At 46.6% G+C, this 13,850-nt stretch overlaps 1 protein-coding gene and 1 long non-coding RNA gene across 2 annotated transcripts in view; one reads left to right on the top strand and one right to left on the bottom strand.

The window, feature by feature from the left end:
- Positions 1-13,850, top strand: part of ATG16L2 (autophagy related 16 like 2) — a 102,636-nt gene that overhangs the window by 54,013 nt on the left and 34,773 nt on the right. The window contains exons 8-9 of the mRNA XM_068266566.1: positions 1,656-1,718; positions 4,854-4,956. Coding sequence (XP_068122667.1) covers positions 1,656-1,718; positions 4,854-4,956 — 166 coding nt within the window. The remainder of the gene's footprint in view (positions 1-1,655; positions 1,719-4,853; positions 4,957-13,850) is intronic.
- Positions 1,449-6,095, bottom strand: LOC137545392 (uncharacterized). Its single transcript, XR_011026025.1, has 3 exons — positions 6,049-6,095; positions 4,777-4,985; positions 1,449-1,803 (listed from the first exon to the last, which is right to left on the bottom strand). It is a non-coding gene; the product is annotated as an uncharacterized lncRNA (long non-coding RNA).

Genomic DNA, 13,850 nt, shown 5'->3' with positions numbered 1-13,850 from the left:
GCCACCAGTATAGGCTAGGTAGGTAGGTGCCCCCAATACAGGCTAGATAGGTAGGGGCCCTCCAGTATAGGTTAGATTAGGTAGGTGCCCCCCAGTGTGGTTAGATTAGGTAGGTGCCCCACAGTATAGGTTAGATAGGTAGCTGCCCCCCAGTATGGAGGGGGGAGTCAGCCGCGGGGAGGGCAGCCCGACCTCTCCCTCCCTTCCTCGCCGCGGGCCGCCCTCCGAGCTCCCCCCTCCGAGTCTGACTGCAGGAAAGCGCTGTGTAGGGAGGGCAACTCACCTCCCTGGTTCCAATCGCCGCCGGTCTCCTCTTTTCTTCATAGCCGCTGATACACACACTGCTTCCTGTTTAGCCGAAAGAAGTGTGTGTATCAGCAGCTATGAAGAGAAGAGGAGACCGGCGGCGATTGGAACCAGGGAGGTGAGTTGCCCTCCCTACACAGCGCTTTCCTGCAGTCAGACTCGGAGGGGGGAGCTCGGAGGGCGGCCCGCGGCGAGGAAGGGAGGGAGAGGTCGGCCTGCCCTCCCCACGGCTGCCTCCCCCCTCCATTACAGCGCCCACAACTCCTTCGGCGCCCGCACGGCCCTAGAAACGGGCCTGGCTAGATGTGAGAGAGATATGGAGGCTTCCATGTTTATTTCCTTTCAAACAGGAGCAGTCAGCCATACTATATCAGAAAAAAAATAGATAGATAGATATAGAGAGAGAGGAATATACTTGCTCTAATAACATAACATATGTATTGCACTGTCCACATTTTTATTTTAGTGATTTTTCTATAGTAAAAAAAAGGAGATCTTTCTTAGGATTCTCCATTTTAACTGTGTCTATCTTGAAGCCAATCCTGATGTCATTTCCTCCCTTATTCTCCGTTGCCTGATTGTGTATGCATTGCCCACCCTCCTCCCAGTCTTCAGGCACTCCCACTGCAATAGAAAGCGCATTGTCTTACCATGAGAAATATTGGCCAATCAGAGAGGAACAGAGCTGTAGGAGGGCAAAACAGGAGGGAAAGAGGCTTCAGCCAATCATGCTGCATTAGTTAAGTCTGGGAGGGGGGAAGTAAAGAAGCAAAAAAAAAAACAACTAAACAACCCAGCATGCCCTTCAACTTCCTTTGTGCAGCAGATGTACCAAATAAGAGCCACGGAAACTGGGGAATGTTGTTTCATGGATAAGAAAACTAAGAGTGATTTTTAAAATGCCTGGTTAGCATCCTTATTACTCATTTACCAGATAAAAATAAATCATTTTTGATTCTATGCCAACAGTTACACTTTAAACGCTGCAAATTGCCTGGCAGTGCTGCTAATCCTCTGCCTCTAAAGCTGTATTGGGACGTAGCAGTAGAGTGTTGTACTGTGTTAGCCGTTGGTAAAAGCAAAACGTTTTGATCAGGATGATACCATTTATTGGCTAATGTAAAAGAATAAGAGTAAGCTTTTGGCTACTCAGCCTTCTTCAGACTTGATACAGGACTGGAGTCTGAAGAAGGGTTATTAAAAGAGAAAGCTTTCAGCTAAGTCAGCCAAGAAATTCTATTGTCCTGAAGAAAAAATTCTTGGGACGTAGAGACACATCTCTAGGTTGATGAGGGGATGATGATGCAACCTCCCTGCATTCTGAATGGCCATTGTTCTTTCTTTTCCAGGTCTCAGTCTCTGATCGCCATCAGTCCCTCCAGAGTCCTCGGAGTCCTCAAAAACTTCTTTGAGTGAGTAGAACCTCATTTTTCTCCTGCAGCTTTAGTATTAGTGGGTGTGGCCGGTGCATGCACTCCAACCCGTGGGTTCCAGGAACTGAGAAGGGGAAAAAAGAGACAGAGGGCACCAGGAGCGCCAATATAGTGTAGTATTTTAGAGGGATATTTGAGCTTGTGAGTGCTAAAAGGCAACGACAGTAACAGGCATGTGGAGAATTCTGCATCTACATGGATCTGTCTGGATTGTTCTGTGATGGTCGTTGTAAAAAAAAAACGAGAGTATTCTCAGGAGGAACCCCTAACTTGGGAAAGGAACACCTCATGGGAATAAAAGGTTTAAAAAAACTTTTTTTTTTTCACTTCGCAAAACATACTGGGCTTGATTCACTACACAGTGATAACTCAAATATCTCACCTTATCAAAGAAAACACACGTTATCAAAGTTAACACGCCTTATCAGAGTAGCACAGCGAGCACTACAAACTTATGCCTGCTAATTGGCAATGGCACTCGTCCCGCCCTGAGGCCCTGCGGGTTCGTAGCGCTCGCTATGCTACTCTGATAAGGTGTGATATCTTTGATAAGGTGTGATATTTGAGTTATCACTGTGTAGTGAATCAAGCCCACTCCGTGGGAAATAGCCCTAAAACTGAATACTCTCCTAAACGTGGCCACTAATGATCCAATTTCTAGGGGAAAATTGTTCGAGTGGTCAGAAATTCTGATCAGATTGGTTGAAAATGATCTCAGTTGATGGGCACAATTGATTATGAATGATTATAAAAAAAATCGTCTGACTGGATTTTTGTCAAACTAATGATGGCCACTAACGGTCCAATTTGTAGCGAAAAATCGTTCGAGCGATCAGAAATTCTGATCGGACGAAAAATCGTTCACTACACCATCAACTAACCAATCATTGCTTCCTATCTACCACGACCAACAAGAAAATCCAAATTTTGGTTCAACGAAAATGCAATCGGAAGATTGTTTTTATAATCGTTCATTATCGATTGTGCCCATCAACTGACATTATTTACAACCAATCCGATCAGAATTTCTGATCACTCGAATGATTTTTCGCTAGAAATTGGACCATTAGTGGCCACCTTAACAGTGCAGGAAGATGGACTACAGAGACGTCCCATGACGACAAGTATTCCCTGATCATCTTTCTGCCGGCGGGTACATGTGACGGCACGCGACGGGCACAAACAAGGGTTCAAACGATAATGGCACTCTGCACGGGTGTCGTCAGGGATCTTAAAAGATCTGATCCGCCTGTTATCGCTATGTGTCTGAAAGCATCTTCACCTATGTTAATCGCGCACTCGTATCCACGAGATCGCCAAAACTATCGCTCGTCGCTCAAAAAGACGTCGGAAGAATAGCACAAAGGCTTGCGAGATGGGTATGAGCCCTCAAATCCAGAGATACAGGAAGCTGAGGTAAAAAGGAAGTCATGTGGGCGGAGTTCCAGAACTTTCCCACCGGTCAGCTGTGACCGTAAAGAACCCCTGTGTTGGAGGTGTGGTATGAATCAGTTTATGTTTGTGCTTTGCCTTCCTAGCATGGAGTCAGTACATTCTCAAGGGTTCAGGAAAGCAGAGCCGCACAGGTTCTCATTTGACGAAACATTGGAATAGCATTTTCAGATTGATTGTATGACATAAGACTAAGGTATTCGCTTAGACAAGTTTTGCTGCTCTTAATTAATGCTTACTTATTGACTTAACCTCCCTGGTGGTAATCCTGAGTGTAGCTCACACGAGCTGCCGGGAGCTCTATGCAGAGTGTAGTGTGCAGCGGACGCTTTTACTCACCTCCCGGAGGATCCAGATGTCAGTAGACATTCGCCTTCCTGTCCTCCGAGGCTCTGAATCACTCTGCTGAGATCGCTGTCATCAATCTCACCGCAGAGTTACAGCACCACCCGGAGGACGGAGGGAAACTTGTAGCACTGGAGCTCAGGGAAGTGAGTGAGTGCAGAGGACTGCTGCAGAGACTGTGGCAGCGGGATTGTTTCCTGATATTAGGGTCTGAAACGTTTAAAAAAAAAAGAAATCCAGAAATAATCATACCGCCAGGGGGCTTAAAGTGGCCCTCTAGTGTAGAGTGTAGGAGGAGGTGGTGATGACAGTGAGTGATGGGGAACCGTGATGACAGTGAGGGAAGCCATTAGGATCCAGAGGCTTCCCGCTCCTTAGGTAAGTATGTCATTTTTGGATTACATTACAGCTCAGGTTCTCTTTAAATCTTTGCGGATACCCACTTTTATGTTAATTATCTTGGTTTCAGCTTCAGAAACACTTTCTTTCCTCTATGTCAATATGTAGCCTGCCCTCCCAGTGATGCTCAGCCTAGACTATTTAGCTATGCAGCCTTGTGCCTCAAAGCATTCTGGGAGACCAGGTATTGTTTCTGCTCACTTTGGAACACAGAGAAAAAAAACATTCTGCAGAGCTTCACCTGTCAGCAGTAAAGATGTTGCCTTCTGTGATACATTTTTTAATGTAAATCAGGGAGAGGAAAGCTGTTACAATGGGCAAACACTGACTAAATCATTTATAATTGAATATTGTAAAAATAATATAAGCAATTATAATCATTAAGTTACATTCAATAAAGTTCCTCTTTAAACTCTGAACTCTGGATGTCTTTTGGTATTTGTATTTGGTATTTGTATCTTCTCCTCTGAAGCAGGATTATCTGCACACCTTTACTTTGTCTCTGTGGTGTCCCTGTCCTCAGATAATCCCACTTCCTGTGTGTAACTTCCTGTGTGTCTTAGAGACCGGAAGTAGGAATATCTGAGGAAAGGGACACAGCAGAAACAAAGTAAAGGTATTAATATGTATCCAGAGACAAAATGCAGGCGTGTAGCTAGTCGTGCTTCAGAAGAGAACATAAACAAAATTACGTTGTCACGGTGAAGTCCCATTCTTCAGGTATAGCCTGTCTATAAATGTTATTTATCTTGTCAAGTGGCAATATCCGAGGAATAGGACATCACAGAGACAAAATAAAGGAGTGCAGCTAATCCTGATTCAGAGGAGAACATCCAAGTACCTTTTATTCTATGTAAAGAGATCCAGGCTTCAGGCATATGTTCAGCTTACACACTCATCTGGTCATACTTGTCTCAGCTTCAGGAAGGAGCAGCCGGAGTTTGTTGGGGAAGACAGCTGGTACCGCCCGTCCTCTGTCTGTGTCCTCTGCAGCCTGCCCACCAGAGCCCTCTACAGCAAGGTAAGGAGATATCACTGGCGTCACAGAGTCTGATGAAGAGAGATGTTCAGTGATATAGCAGAATGAAGTACATTATTCAGTTCATCCACTTTTACAGTAAATGTTGGTTTCAGCAACAGAAACACTTCCTATATCTATATATTGTTGTATATTGGTATGTAGCTCCGCCCTCCCAGTGATGTCACAGCCTAGGCTGTTTAGCTATGCGGCATTCTCCTCCCAGGGCGTTCCAAAGAGATCACCTGATGGGACTAAAGATGTTACCACCTGTGATAAATTTCAGTATGTGAATCGGGGTGGAGGCAGCTTTTGGGTAGGGAAATCGCCCCAGGCCCCCCGCGCCTGAAGGGGGCCCCGCACCCTCTGCAGGGGCCTCGGATTTCCCCGTGACAGTACCTTGTCACGGAGCAGCAAGCAGGGGGAGACTGGCCAATAGCAGCAGCACCAGCTTCCCGATAGCCAATACTGGAGCTGCTGTGGCCATCCAATCATAGAGTAGGGAGGGACACTATTTCAAAGAAGTACCACTCAGCTGATATGCAGCAGCCTGCAGGCATTGCTACATCAGAATGGCGTCCCCTCATGCTAGCCCCGCATGTGTATGCGGGCTAGCGACAGCTACCCACACACACCACACGGAGCTTCCGGCGGGGGGGAGGAAACTCGGCGACAGCTTCCGCCGCATCGCTAATCCCTCTGCTGCCGTGTGTATGCAGAGGGACTTGGCGACGAGCTGTCGCCGAACTGCCGCCGAACTGTCGCGCACACGCTCCCGTGTGCGGCGACAGCTACAATTGTACCCCCGTGGGTACTTAGCTATAGATTGCCTGGTCCCCAGCCAAGATGGTAGGAGAAGAGGAGTGAGCTCAGGGTGGAGGGAGTCTGAATGTGGAGGGCGTGCCTGTTAAGCTACATACACATGAGGCACGGATGTCTGCAGTTGCATGGAGACAAGCAACAGTTAAAAGTCTCCAGCAACGACAGTTGTATACAAGCGACGATTGTATACACGCGGCAACAACCTGCCTGCAACATAGCGGAAACTGTTGCTCAGCAGCTTTTGTCGCAGGTTCAATGAACTGTCGGACTCACAAGAGTTGCTAGAGACTAGCATACACACGACCGCACCGACTTGAGACTAGCGACGGTTGCTGCAACAGCTGTTACCGGGCATTGGCCAAGTCAATCGCCTGGCGACAGCTCTGATTAGCAACAGTTCCTTGCGCGCGCCTCATACACACGGAGGACCTGTTGCTGCAACATGCGCGCGCCATGTGTTTCCAGCAACAGTTGTAGCCCGTGTGTATGGGCCTTAAAGTGGACCCAAATTAAAAATACAAGATTTCAGAAATAAAATCTATTTTCTAAATTATAATACAGACTAACCAGCAAGCTCATGGTGACCCAGAACTCATTGGAGTGTGTAAGGGACTACAATGGTCCTAAAAGCCCCCTTACTAAGATGTTAAGAAAAACAAAAATTTGCTTTCCTAAAACAGAAAGAATTTGCGATAATTCAGGTTGGAGTGAATTATGAATTATAATAAATAAATAAATATATAAATAAATTATAATAAATATAAATTATATAAATTATAATAAATAGCAGCCTTTTTTCAGCTGCATGATGACCAATATAAAATATTTTACATTTGTTGGAGGAACCCCTCCCTTCCTTTCAAATTGCCGGGACAAAATCCGGCAAACTGGTTTAGTAGCAATGGAGGAATTGTTAATGGCTGCCCCCAGTATAACCCTAGTTATGAAAAGAGAAGGGTGAAAAGCATGCACTGAAATGCTCATAGGTTTGAAGGAGTGTTTATTTATCTTTGTATGTGTTAGCGTGGTGCAACTAAATATTTGTAATAAAAAAAAAGTTTGGTTTGGGTCCGCTTTAAGAAAGGAAAGGCAGAGAGATTGCCCCCCCCCCCCCCTCCTATAAGGTAAAAGACGTGTGTGTGTGTGTGTTTGTGTGTGTGTGTGTGTGTGTGTGTGTGTGTGTGTGTGTGTGTGTGTGTGTGTCTGTACAGTGTGTGTCTGTACAGTGTGTGTCTGTACAGTGTGTGTCTGTACAGTGTGTGTGTGTGTGTGTGTGTGTGTGTGTGTGTGTGTCCACAGCGTGTCTGGTGTATGTGCATCCATAGCATATCTGTGTCTCTAGTCCCTACACATGACAGTCGTCCCAGGCCCTGCGTACTGTAAGGCCACCTCTGATCAGGGAGAGGAATTACTTTACAGTGGGCAAACCCTGACTAAATATATATATATATATATATATATATATATATATATATATATATATATATATCATAAAATCGTGTGTGTGTGTGTGTATGCGCCGCGATCACTCAAGCGGCTTGACCGATTTGAACGAGACTTGGTATACAGATCCCTTACTACCTGGGATGATATGTTCTGGGGGTCTCGCGGCCCCCCTGCACACCTGGGCAGAGCTACAAACAGCAAATCAGATTTCACCCATTCATGCCAATGGAGAAAGTGCAAAAGGCTGCCATTCTCACAGCAATCAAAGCCAGAGTCCCCAAACTTGGCGCAGTTGGTCACTTGGTGACCGAGGTTACAAATCCAGGATAAGTGGGTGGAGCATTAGACAGCCAATCAAATTTCAGCCATTAATTTTCAATGGGAAAATGTAAACTGCAGCCATTCTTACACTGTTAATCGCAGGGTTCTCAAACTTGGCACACTTGGTCTCTGGGTGACTGGGATTAAAATTCAGTGGGTAGAACCTACAATAGCTAATCAAAATTCACCTGTTGATTTTCAAGGGAATATTTAAATTGCTGCCATTTTTACACTGGTAATAGCAGATGCCTCAAACCTGCTACAGTTGGTCATTGGGTGACTAGGGTTTAAATTCAAAAAAGGGGTGGAGCCACAAACAGCCAGTCAGATTTGTTTCATTTCTTTGAAAAAAAAAACAAATTATTGATGCCAAGGACCCCAAAGCTCACAAACTTGGTCATTGTGTTTGTGTGTTAGGGTTAGAAAAAGCGGGCAGAGCCTACAGCAGCCAAATTCATACTCGGGCAACGCTGGGTTATCAGCTAGTAATCTATACATAAACCATTTTATTCATTATGGGTACTTTTTTAACACAAAACAAATATGCTAAAAATAAATTATCCAGTCCCTTTAATAAGGATAGGATAACAGATTGTAATGATCCGCTCAGCTGTCTGCACAGGCAGACAGCTGTTTGACCATTCCTTAAAGAGAAACGCCAACCTAGAATTGAACTTTATCCCAATCAGTAGCTGATACCCCCTTTTACATGAGAAATATAGTGCTTTTCACAAACAGACCATCAGGGGGCGCTGTGTGACTGATTTTGTGCTGAAACCCCTCCCACAAGAAGCTCTGAGTACCGCGGTACTCTGGGCAAACTGCCACAATGTAACAAGGTTCACAGACAGGAAATAGCTGTTTACAGCTGTCTCTAACAGCCAAAACAGCTAGGAGCAGCTACATAACCTGCCCACAGTAAAAATGTCACCATGTAATAAATGAGCAAACACTGACTAAATCATTTATACATAATTATGGTAAAAAATGAAGCACTTTTTTTACTACATTATTTTCACTGGAGTTCCTCTTTAACCTCCCTGGCGGTAAGCCCGTGCTGAGCACGGGCTATGCCGCCGGGAGGCACCGCTCAGGCCCCGCTGGGCCGATTTGCATAATTTTTTTTTTCTGCACGCAGCTAGCACTTTGCTAGCTGCGTGCAGTGCCCGATCGCCACCGCTACCCGCCGATCCGCCGCTATACGCGTCGCCGCAGCCGCCCCCCCCAGACCCCGTGCGCTGCCTGGCCAATCAGTGCCAGGCAGCGCTGTGGGGTGGATCGGAGTCCCCTTTGACGCCACGACGTCGGTGACGTCATCCCGCCCCGTCGCCATGGCGACGGGGGAAGCCCTCCAGGAGATCCCGTTCTTTGAACGGGATCTCTTGATCTCCGATCGGAGGGGCTGGGGGGATGCCGCTGAGCAGCGGCTATCATGTAGCGAGACCTCGTCTCGCTACATAAAAATTTTTTTTAAAAAAAAAACGTATTTGCTGCCCCCTGGCAGATTTTGACAAACCGCCTGGAGGGTTAAGTCTGAGGGCTGCAGGTCTCTGGAAAAGAGACCTGTCTTTTCTTTGCAAGTTTCAGACCTGCTCTGCTGGTGAGGAATTTGCATACATTTATTATGCAAATTGCCTAGCTGCCTCCTTTGAAGGCTGGCAGTATAAATACCATGTTCTCCCAGAATCCTTTGCTGGTCATCTTAATGGTTTGTTACTGCTAAACACTCCTAGAGTGTCAGCCTTGCCTGTTTGTTAAAGGTTATCTTAGAGTAATTCTTGGGACTGTACTAGGCATTCCCTCTAGTGCAGTCGGATTGTATTATCTGTTTTGCCTGTACAGTCTTTCTGCCGCGATTGTCCTGTCGCCAGCGGCGGCCGACAGGGAATCGTTCTGTCTGTCTGGGTTTGCTAACCAGAGCAGCGGTTGCTACTGGTAGCCCCTTCTGTTTATCTGTCTGGATCGCACTTGCCCTAGTGGTAGTGGCAGTGCCACCTTCTGTATCTCTGCCTTAGGGGTGCTAGCCAGAGCAGCGGTTGCTATTGGCAGCCCCACCTGTCAGTCTGTCTTGTCTGATACGAACGCTGGCTGTAGGCTCAGTGAGGTAACAGTTTAGCAAGCGTTCACGTTCTCTATTTCGTGTTTGTCTGTCATTGGTTAGTTAGGGTGGCTCACTTATCACTGGGCGCCTAACGCGCGGTTATCGGGCTTAAACACGTTCGCTGTTGCGAATGAGTGCGGTGTTCTCGTTTAGCTAGCGTTTGTTATTTTCCTTCTCATTGTTGTTTGCTGTGCTTTTGCTACACTCATGTTCTGTTCTGTTCAGCCGGGTGTCACTTCTGGCAATCGCCTCTCTCTTGCGATTGCGTTCCAGCTTTGTTTCTGCAAATGTGTGTTCGCCGTCGCTGGGTGGCGACTAGATTGGGGAACACACATTTTAGTCTGTCTCTGTGCTCTCTCTTTTGGAGGGCTATCTTTGGAGGGCTACCGTGCCCTACTTTGCCTTTATCTATACAATTCCCATCTGACATCTGTGGCCGTGCAGAGGCTGTGCTCGTCTGCCCTCCACAGCTCCATCTGCTGGTGGGAATTGCCCTCTACTGGTGCATTGCACCCAAGCTGCGTACTATCTAATTATACGCTTGTGGAGGATTTCCGCTGTGTCAGCGCGCACCTTGTGCGCTGACCACGGAAATAGAAACCTGCAATCGTTACAGAATGACCAGCCCAACCGAAATTCCCAGGGTAGAGGGAATGTTCGATTTGCTTCAGATTTCATTGCCAAAGGCATATGTGGATCCTATTATAGGTAGGATCATACATTATGTTAAAGCAGTTAAAAAATCTGTGCATGTTCCTGATCCCAACCCATATGAAGGTTACCTTGATACAGGGTTGTTTGAACCTCAATTTGCTCCGTGGAAGTTGCGATTTTTACATTGCAAAAAGTGAAGATATTCTGAATGCTTGTCTTGATTCTATGTACATTTTGATTGATTCTGATGAGTGTGACGAGTGTTTTGTGGATCCGGTGATTTTTGTGTGGCAGACAATTTTGGATGAATTGCACACACACCAACTATTTGATTCCAATAAAGAGACACCATTGTCAAATGATTATTCCTGCCTTTCTGGGGTAAAGCAAGTAAGTTTAAACACTGTGCGACCTGAAATGAATGGGTGTGCCTCGTTTGTGGACACCTGTGTGAATTCTGATGGATTCTCTTCTGTTTGTTTGGAGTTTGAATCTGTGCGATCTGATGCCTGTTTCTCACATAATCCTGCTATGGAGAAAATTCCTAAACCTTGCAGCCTCAAAAGTAATGTTTTGAACACCTTGCAGTCCACTCCACAGATTGCGGAGGCTTGCGCTTTGGAAGCGTCAGTTTCACAACCTAAAGCGATCTTGGATTCGCAAATTGGCGTTCTGTCTCCTCGGATTCGACATTGTTAGCCGAGTCTAAGAGTGAGACAGCACTTTGGTTTTGCGAATCTGATACTGAGGAAAGTAATGATTTTCCACCCTGTACTCTGGATGAGTCAATATGGCCTTGCATAAAATCTCCTGCAGTGACCCTAGAGGCTCGTCTAGGTATTGCTACTATTCTCACCTGTTTCTCTGCTATTTTAGAATTGCAGTCTGGATTGACTGCTATGGAGGATTCTACCTTCAGTGAAACGAAACTCAGAAAGTCAGAGCTAGTTTCACTAGATATTCCTGTGTATCCTTGTCTTGATGATGAAATTCAGTCTCAGCATATGGTGGAACTATTCCTGGGACATCTGCCCTGTCCGCAGAAGGTATTTGATGTTCGGCCCTGTAACATGGATAGTTCAGAATCCTTGTCAGAAACCTTGGAAAATGACACTTCTGAGGTCTTGTTTGATGTTTAGGAGGTTTCCAAGTCCCTCCTAAAGGGTGCAGAAATTCTTGGAGATGCCTCCTGCCCCCCAGATCCATCTGAGGTTTTGCCCACTTCAGTAGGCATTGCTGTTGTGCTGACTACCCTTGCAGCTCTTGTGGAGCTTCACTCATGTGTAGTCAATGATGAGTTTTGGTTAGATAATATTAGTCACAGAAACTTCTGAGACCGAGTCTTCTTTTGAAAGACCAGTACCTGTGACCTCTACTCATGATGATTCTCTGCCCGGTACTGGTTTTGGTCTTGTCGTGTCGGACTCTGAGGTTGGCAGTTCCCCGACATGTCCTGAGGTTTCTCCTGTGCTGGTGTACCCCGATGTGCTCTGTGACCCAGAAAGCCCAAGTGTGCCTCGGTTACCAGCATGCTCAGATGCTTCCTCGGTGGAGACATGTTTTGATATTGCCTGCCTGCCTGCATGCCCAGAAGTGGTCCCTAAAAGTCCTGATCTTGATGGGTGTCCTGGTAATTCTGAATTCGGAATAATCATAGGTCCCATAGGGGTTCTTGGTAGTTCTCCATGTGAGCCTGGTGAGCGTTCTGGCCTCTTGGGATCTCTGCAGAGCTTCAAAGGATTCTGGGAGAAATTTTGCTTGGTACCCTGGATAGGATGAACAGTGGCTTTTGTGTTGAAAGGGACACTTCGAACAGGTATTGTGGCAGGTTTGGTATTTTTGGACGGTCTCTGGAAGGTGGTGGGTATTGCTTGGAGGATGTCGATGGGTTCTTCTCTGGCATTCACAGTTCTGATGGGTGTTACGCTGAGACTTGTAGTACTGATGGGCATGTTTCGGTGGCTTCTGCTTCCGATGAGGTCGGTTTCGGGAGGACTGACTCTGGAATTGGGCCTTGTCGGGCTGACCCGACCTTCATGAGTCTTCAGTTAGAATTTTTTGGAAACGTCAGTTTGAGAGACGTCTGGAATCCGTCCCTAGAGGGGGGGGGGGGGGGGTACTGTAATGATCCACTCAGCTGTCTGCACAGACAGCTGTTTGACTATTCCTTAAATCTGAGGGCTGCAGGTCTCTGGAAAAGAGACCTGTCTTTTCTTTGCAAGTTTCAGACCTGCTCTGCTGCTGAGGAATTTGCATACATTTGTTATGCAAATTACCCAGCTGCCTCCTTTGAAGGCTGGCAGTATAAATACCATGTTCTCCCAGAATCCTTTGCTGGTCTTCTTAATGGTTTGTTACTGCTAAACACTCCTAGAGTGTCAGCCTTGCCTGTTTGTTAAAGGTTATCTTAGAGTAATTCTTGGGACTAGGCATTCCCTCTAGTGCAGTTGGATTGTATTATCTGTTTTGCCTGTACAGTCTTTCTGTCGCGATTGTCCTGTCGCCAGCGGCGGCCGACAGGGAATCGTTCTGTCTGTCTGGGGGTGCTAACCAGAGCAGCGGTTGCTACTGGTAGCCCCTTTTGTTTATCTGTCTGGATCGCAGACAGATCGCAGACGCTCCTGTTCGTCTGCACTCCACAGCTCCATCTGCTGGTGGGAATTGCCCTCTACTGGTGCATTGCACCCAACCTGGGTACTAACTAATTATATGCTTGTGGAGGATTTCCGCTGTGTCAGCGCGCATCTTGTGCGCTGACCACGGAGATAGAAACCCGCAATCGTTACACAGATATTACAAAGTGCCCCCAATGCAGAATGCCCCCTCAGCCTCCCTAATGTCCCCCAGACCACCAGCCCATACTCCCACCTCATCTGCATCTGCCAGGGTCACAGGATCTAAAAAGCAAAGATTTTTTTTTTATACATACTTGCCACCACTGGCACCACTGAGTAGGAGTCAGACTGCCAGTCTACTCATGTCAGTGGAGAGTTGGTCTCCTTTCTTCTGCTGCGCAGGCTCAGAGGCCAGCAGTGGCGTATCTAGATGGGTGCAGGCGTGGCTCGTGCCAAAGGCGCTACAGCATCATGGGTGCCATGTCTACCCCGGTGCTTCCCCATCACTCAGATCAGATTAATTCTGTTATCTTGGGAACATGGATACTTAATTTATGCATGTATGGCGTACTTGGCTATTTAATTTTCTTTATCGTGAGGCACCTGACTACTTGGTTCTTCAATCTGGAGGCATGGAAATATTTGATCCTTTTACAAGAAATCCCGTGACTATTTAATTGATAGGCACATGGCTCCTTCATTCTAATATTTAGGGAACCATGGAGGCACAGTTTCAGTGTTTGCCATAGGCACTATATTACCCAGACATGCCTCTGGCAGGGTGCCGTGCCAGGCCTGGATAGAAGCAAGAGATGTAGCACCAGCCGGGTGGACAGGGTGGGAGCAGCTTCCGGAGGTCTGAGACCCCCCACTAAGCAAACTTAAAGGATACCCGAACTGACATGTGACATGATGAGATAGACATGTGTATGTACAGT

This window comes from Hyperolius riggenbachi, chromosome 2 (genome assembly GCF_040937935.1).
Source record: "Hyperolius riggenbachi isolate aHypRig1 chromosome 2, aHypRig1.pri, whole genome shotgun sequence".
NCBI lineage: Eukaryota > Metazoa > Chordata > Amphibia > Anura > Hyperoliidae > Hyperolius > Hyperolius riggenbachi.
Note: the sequence above shows the minus strand (reverse complement) of the source record. Positions and strands in the feature narration are given on the sequence as shown.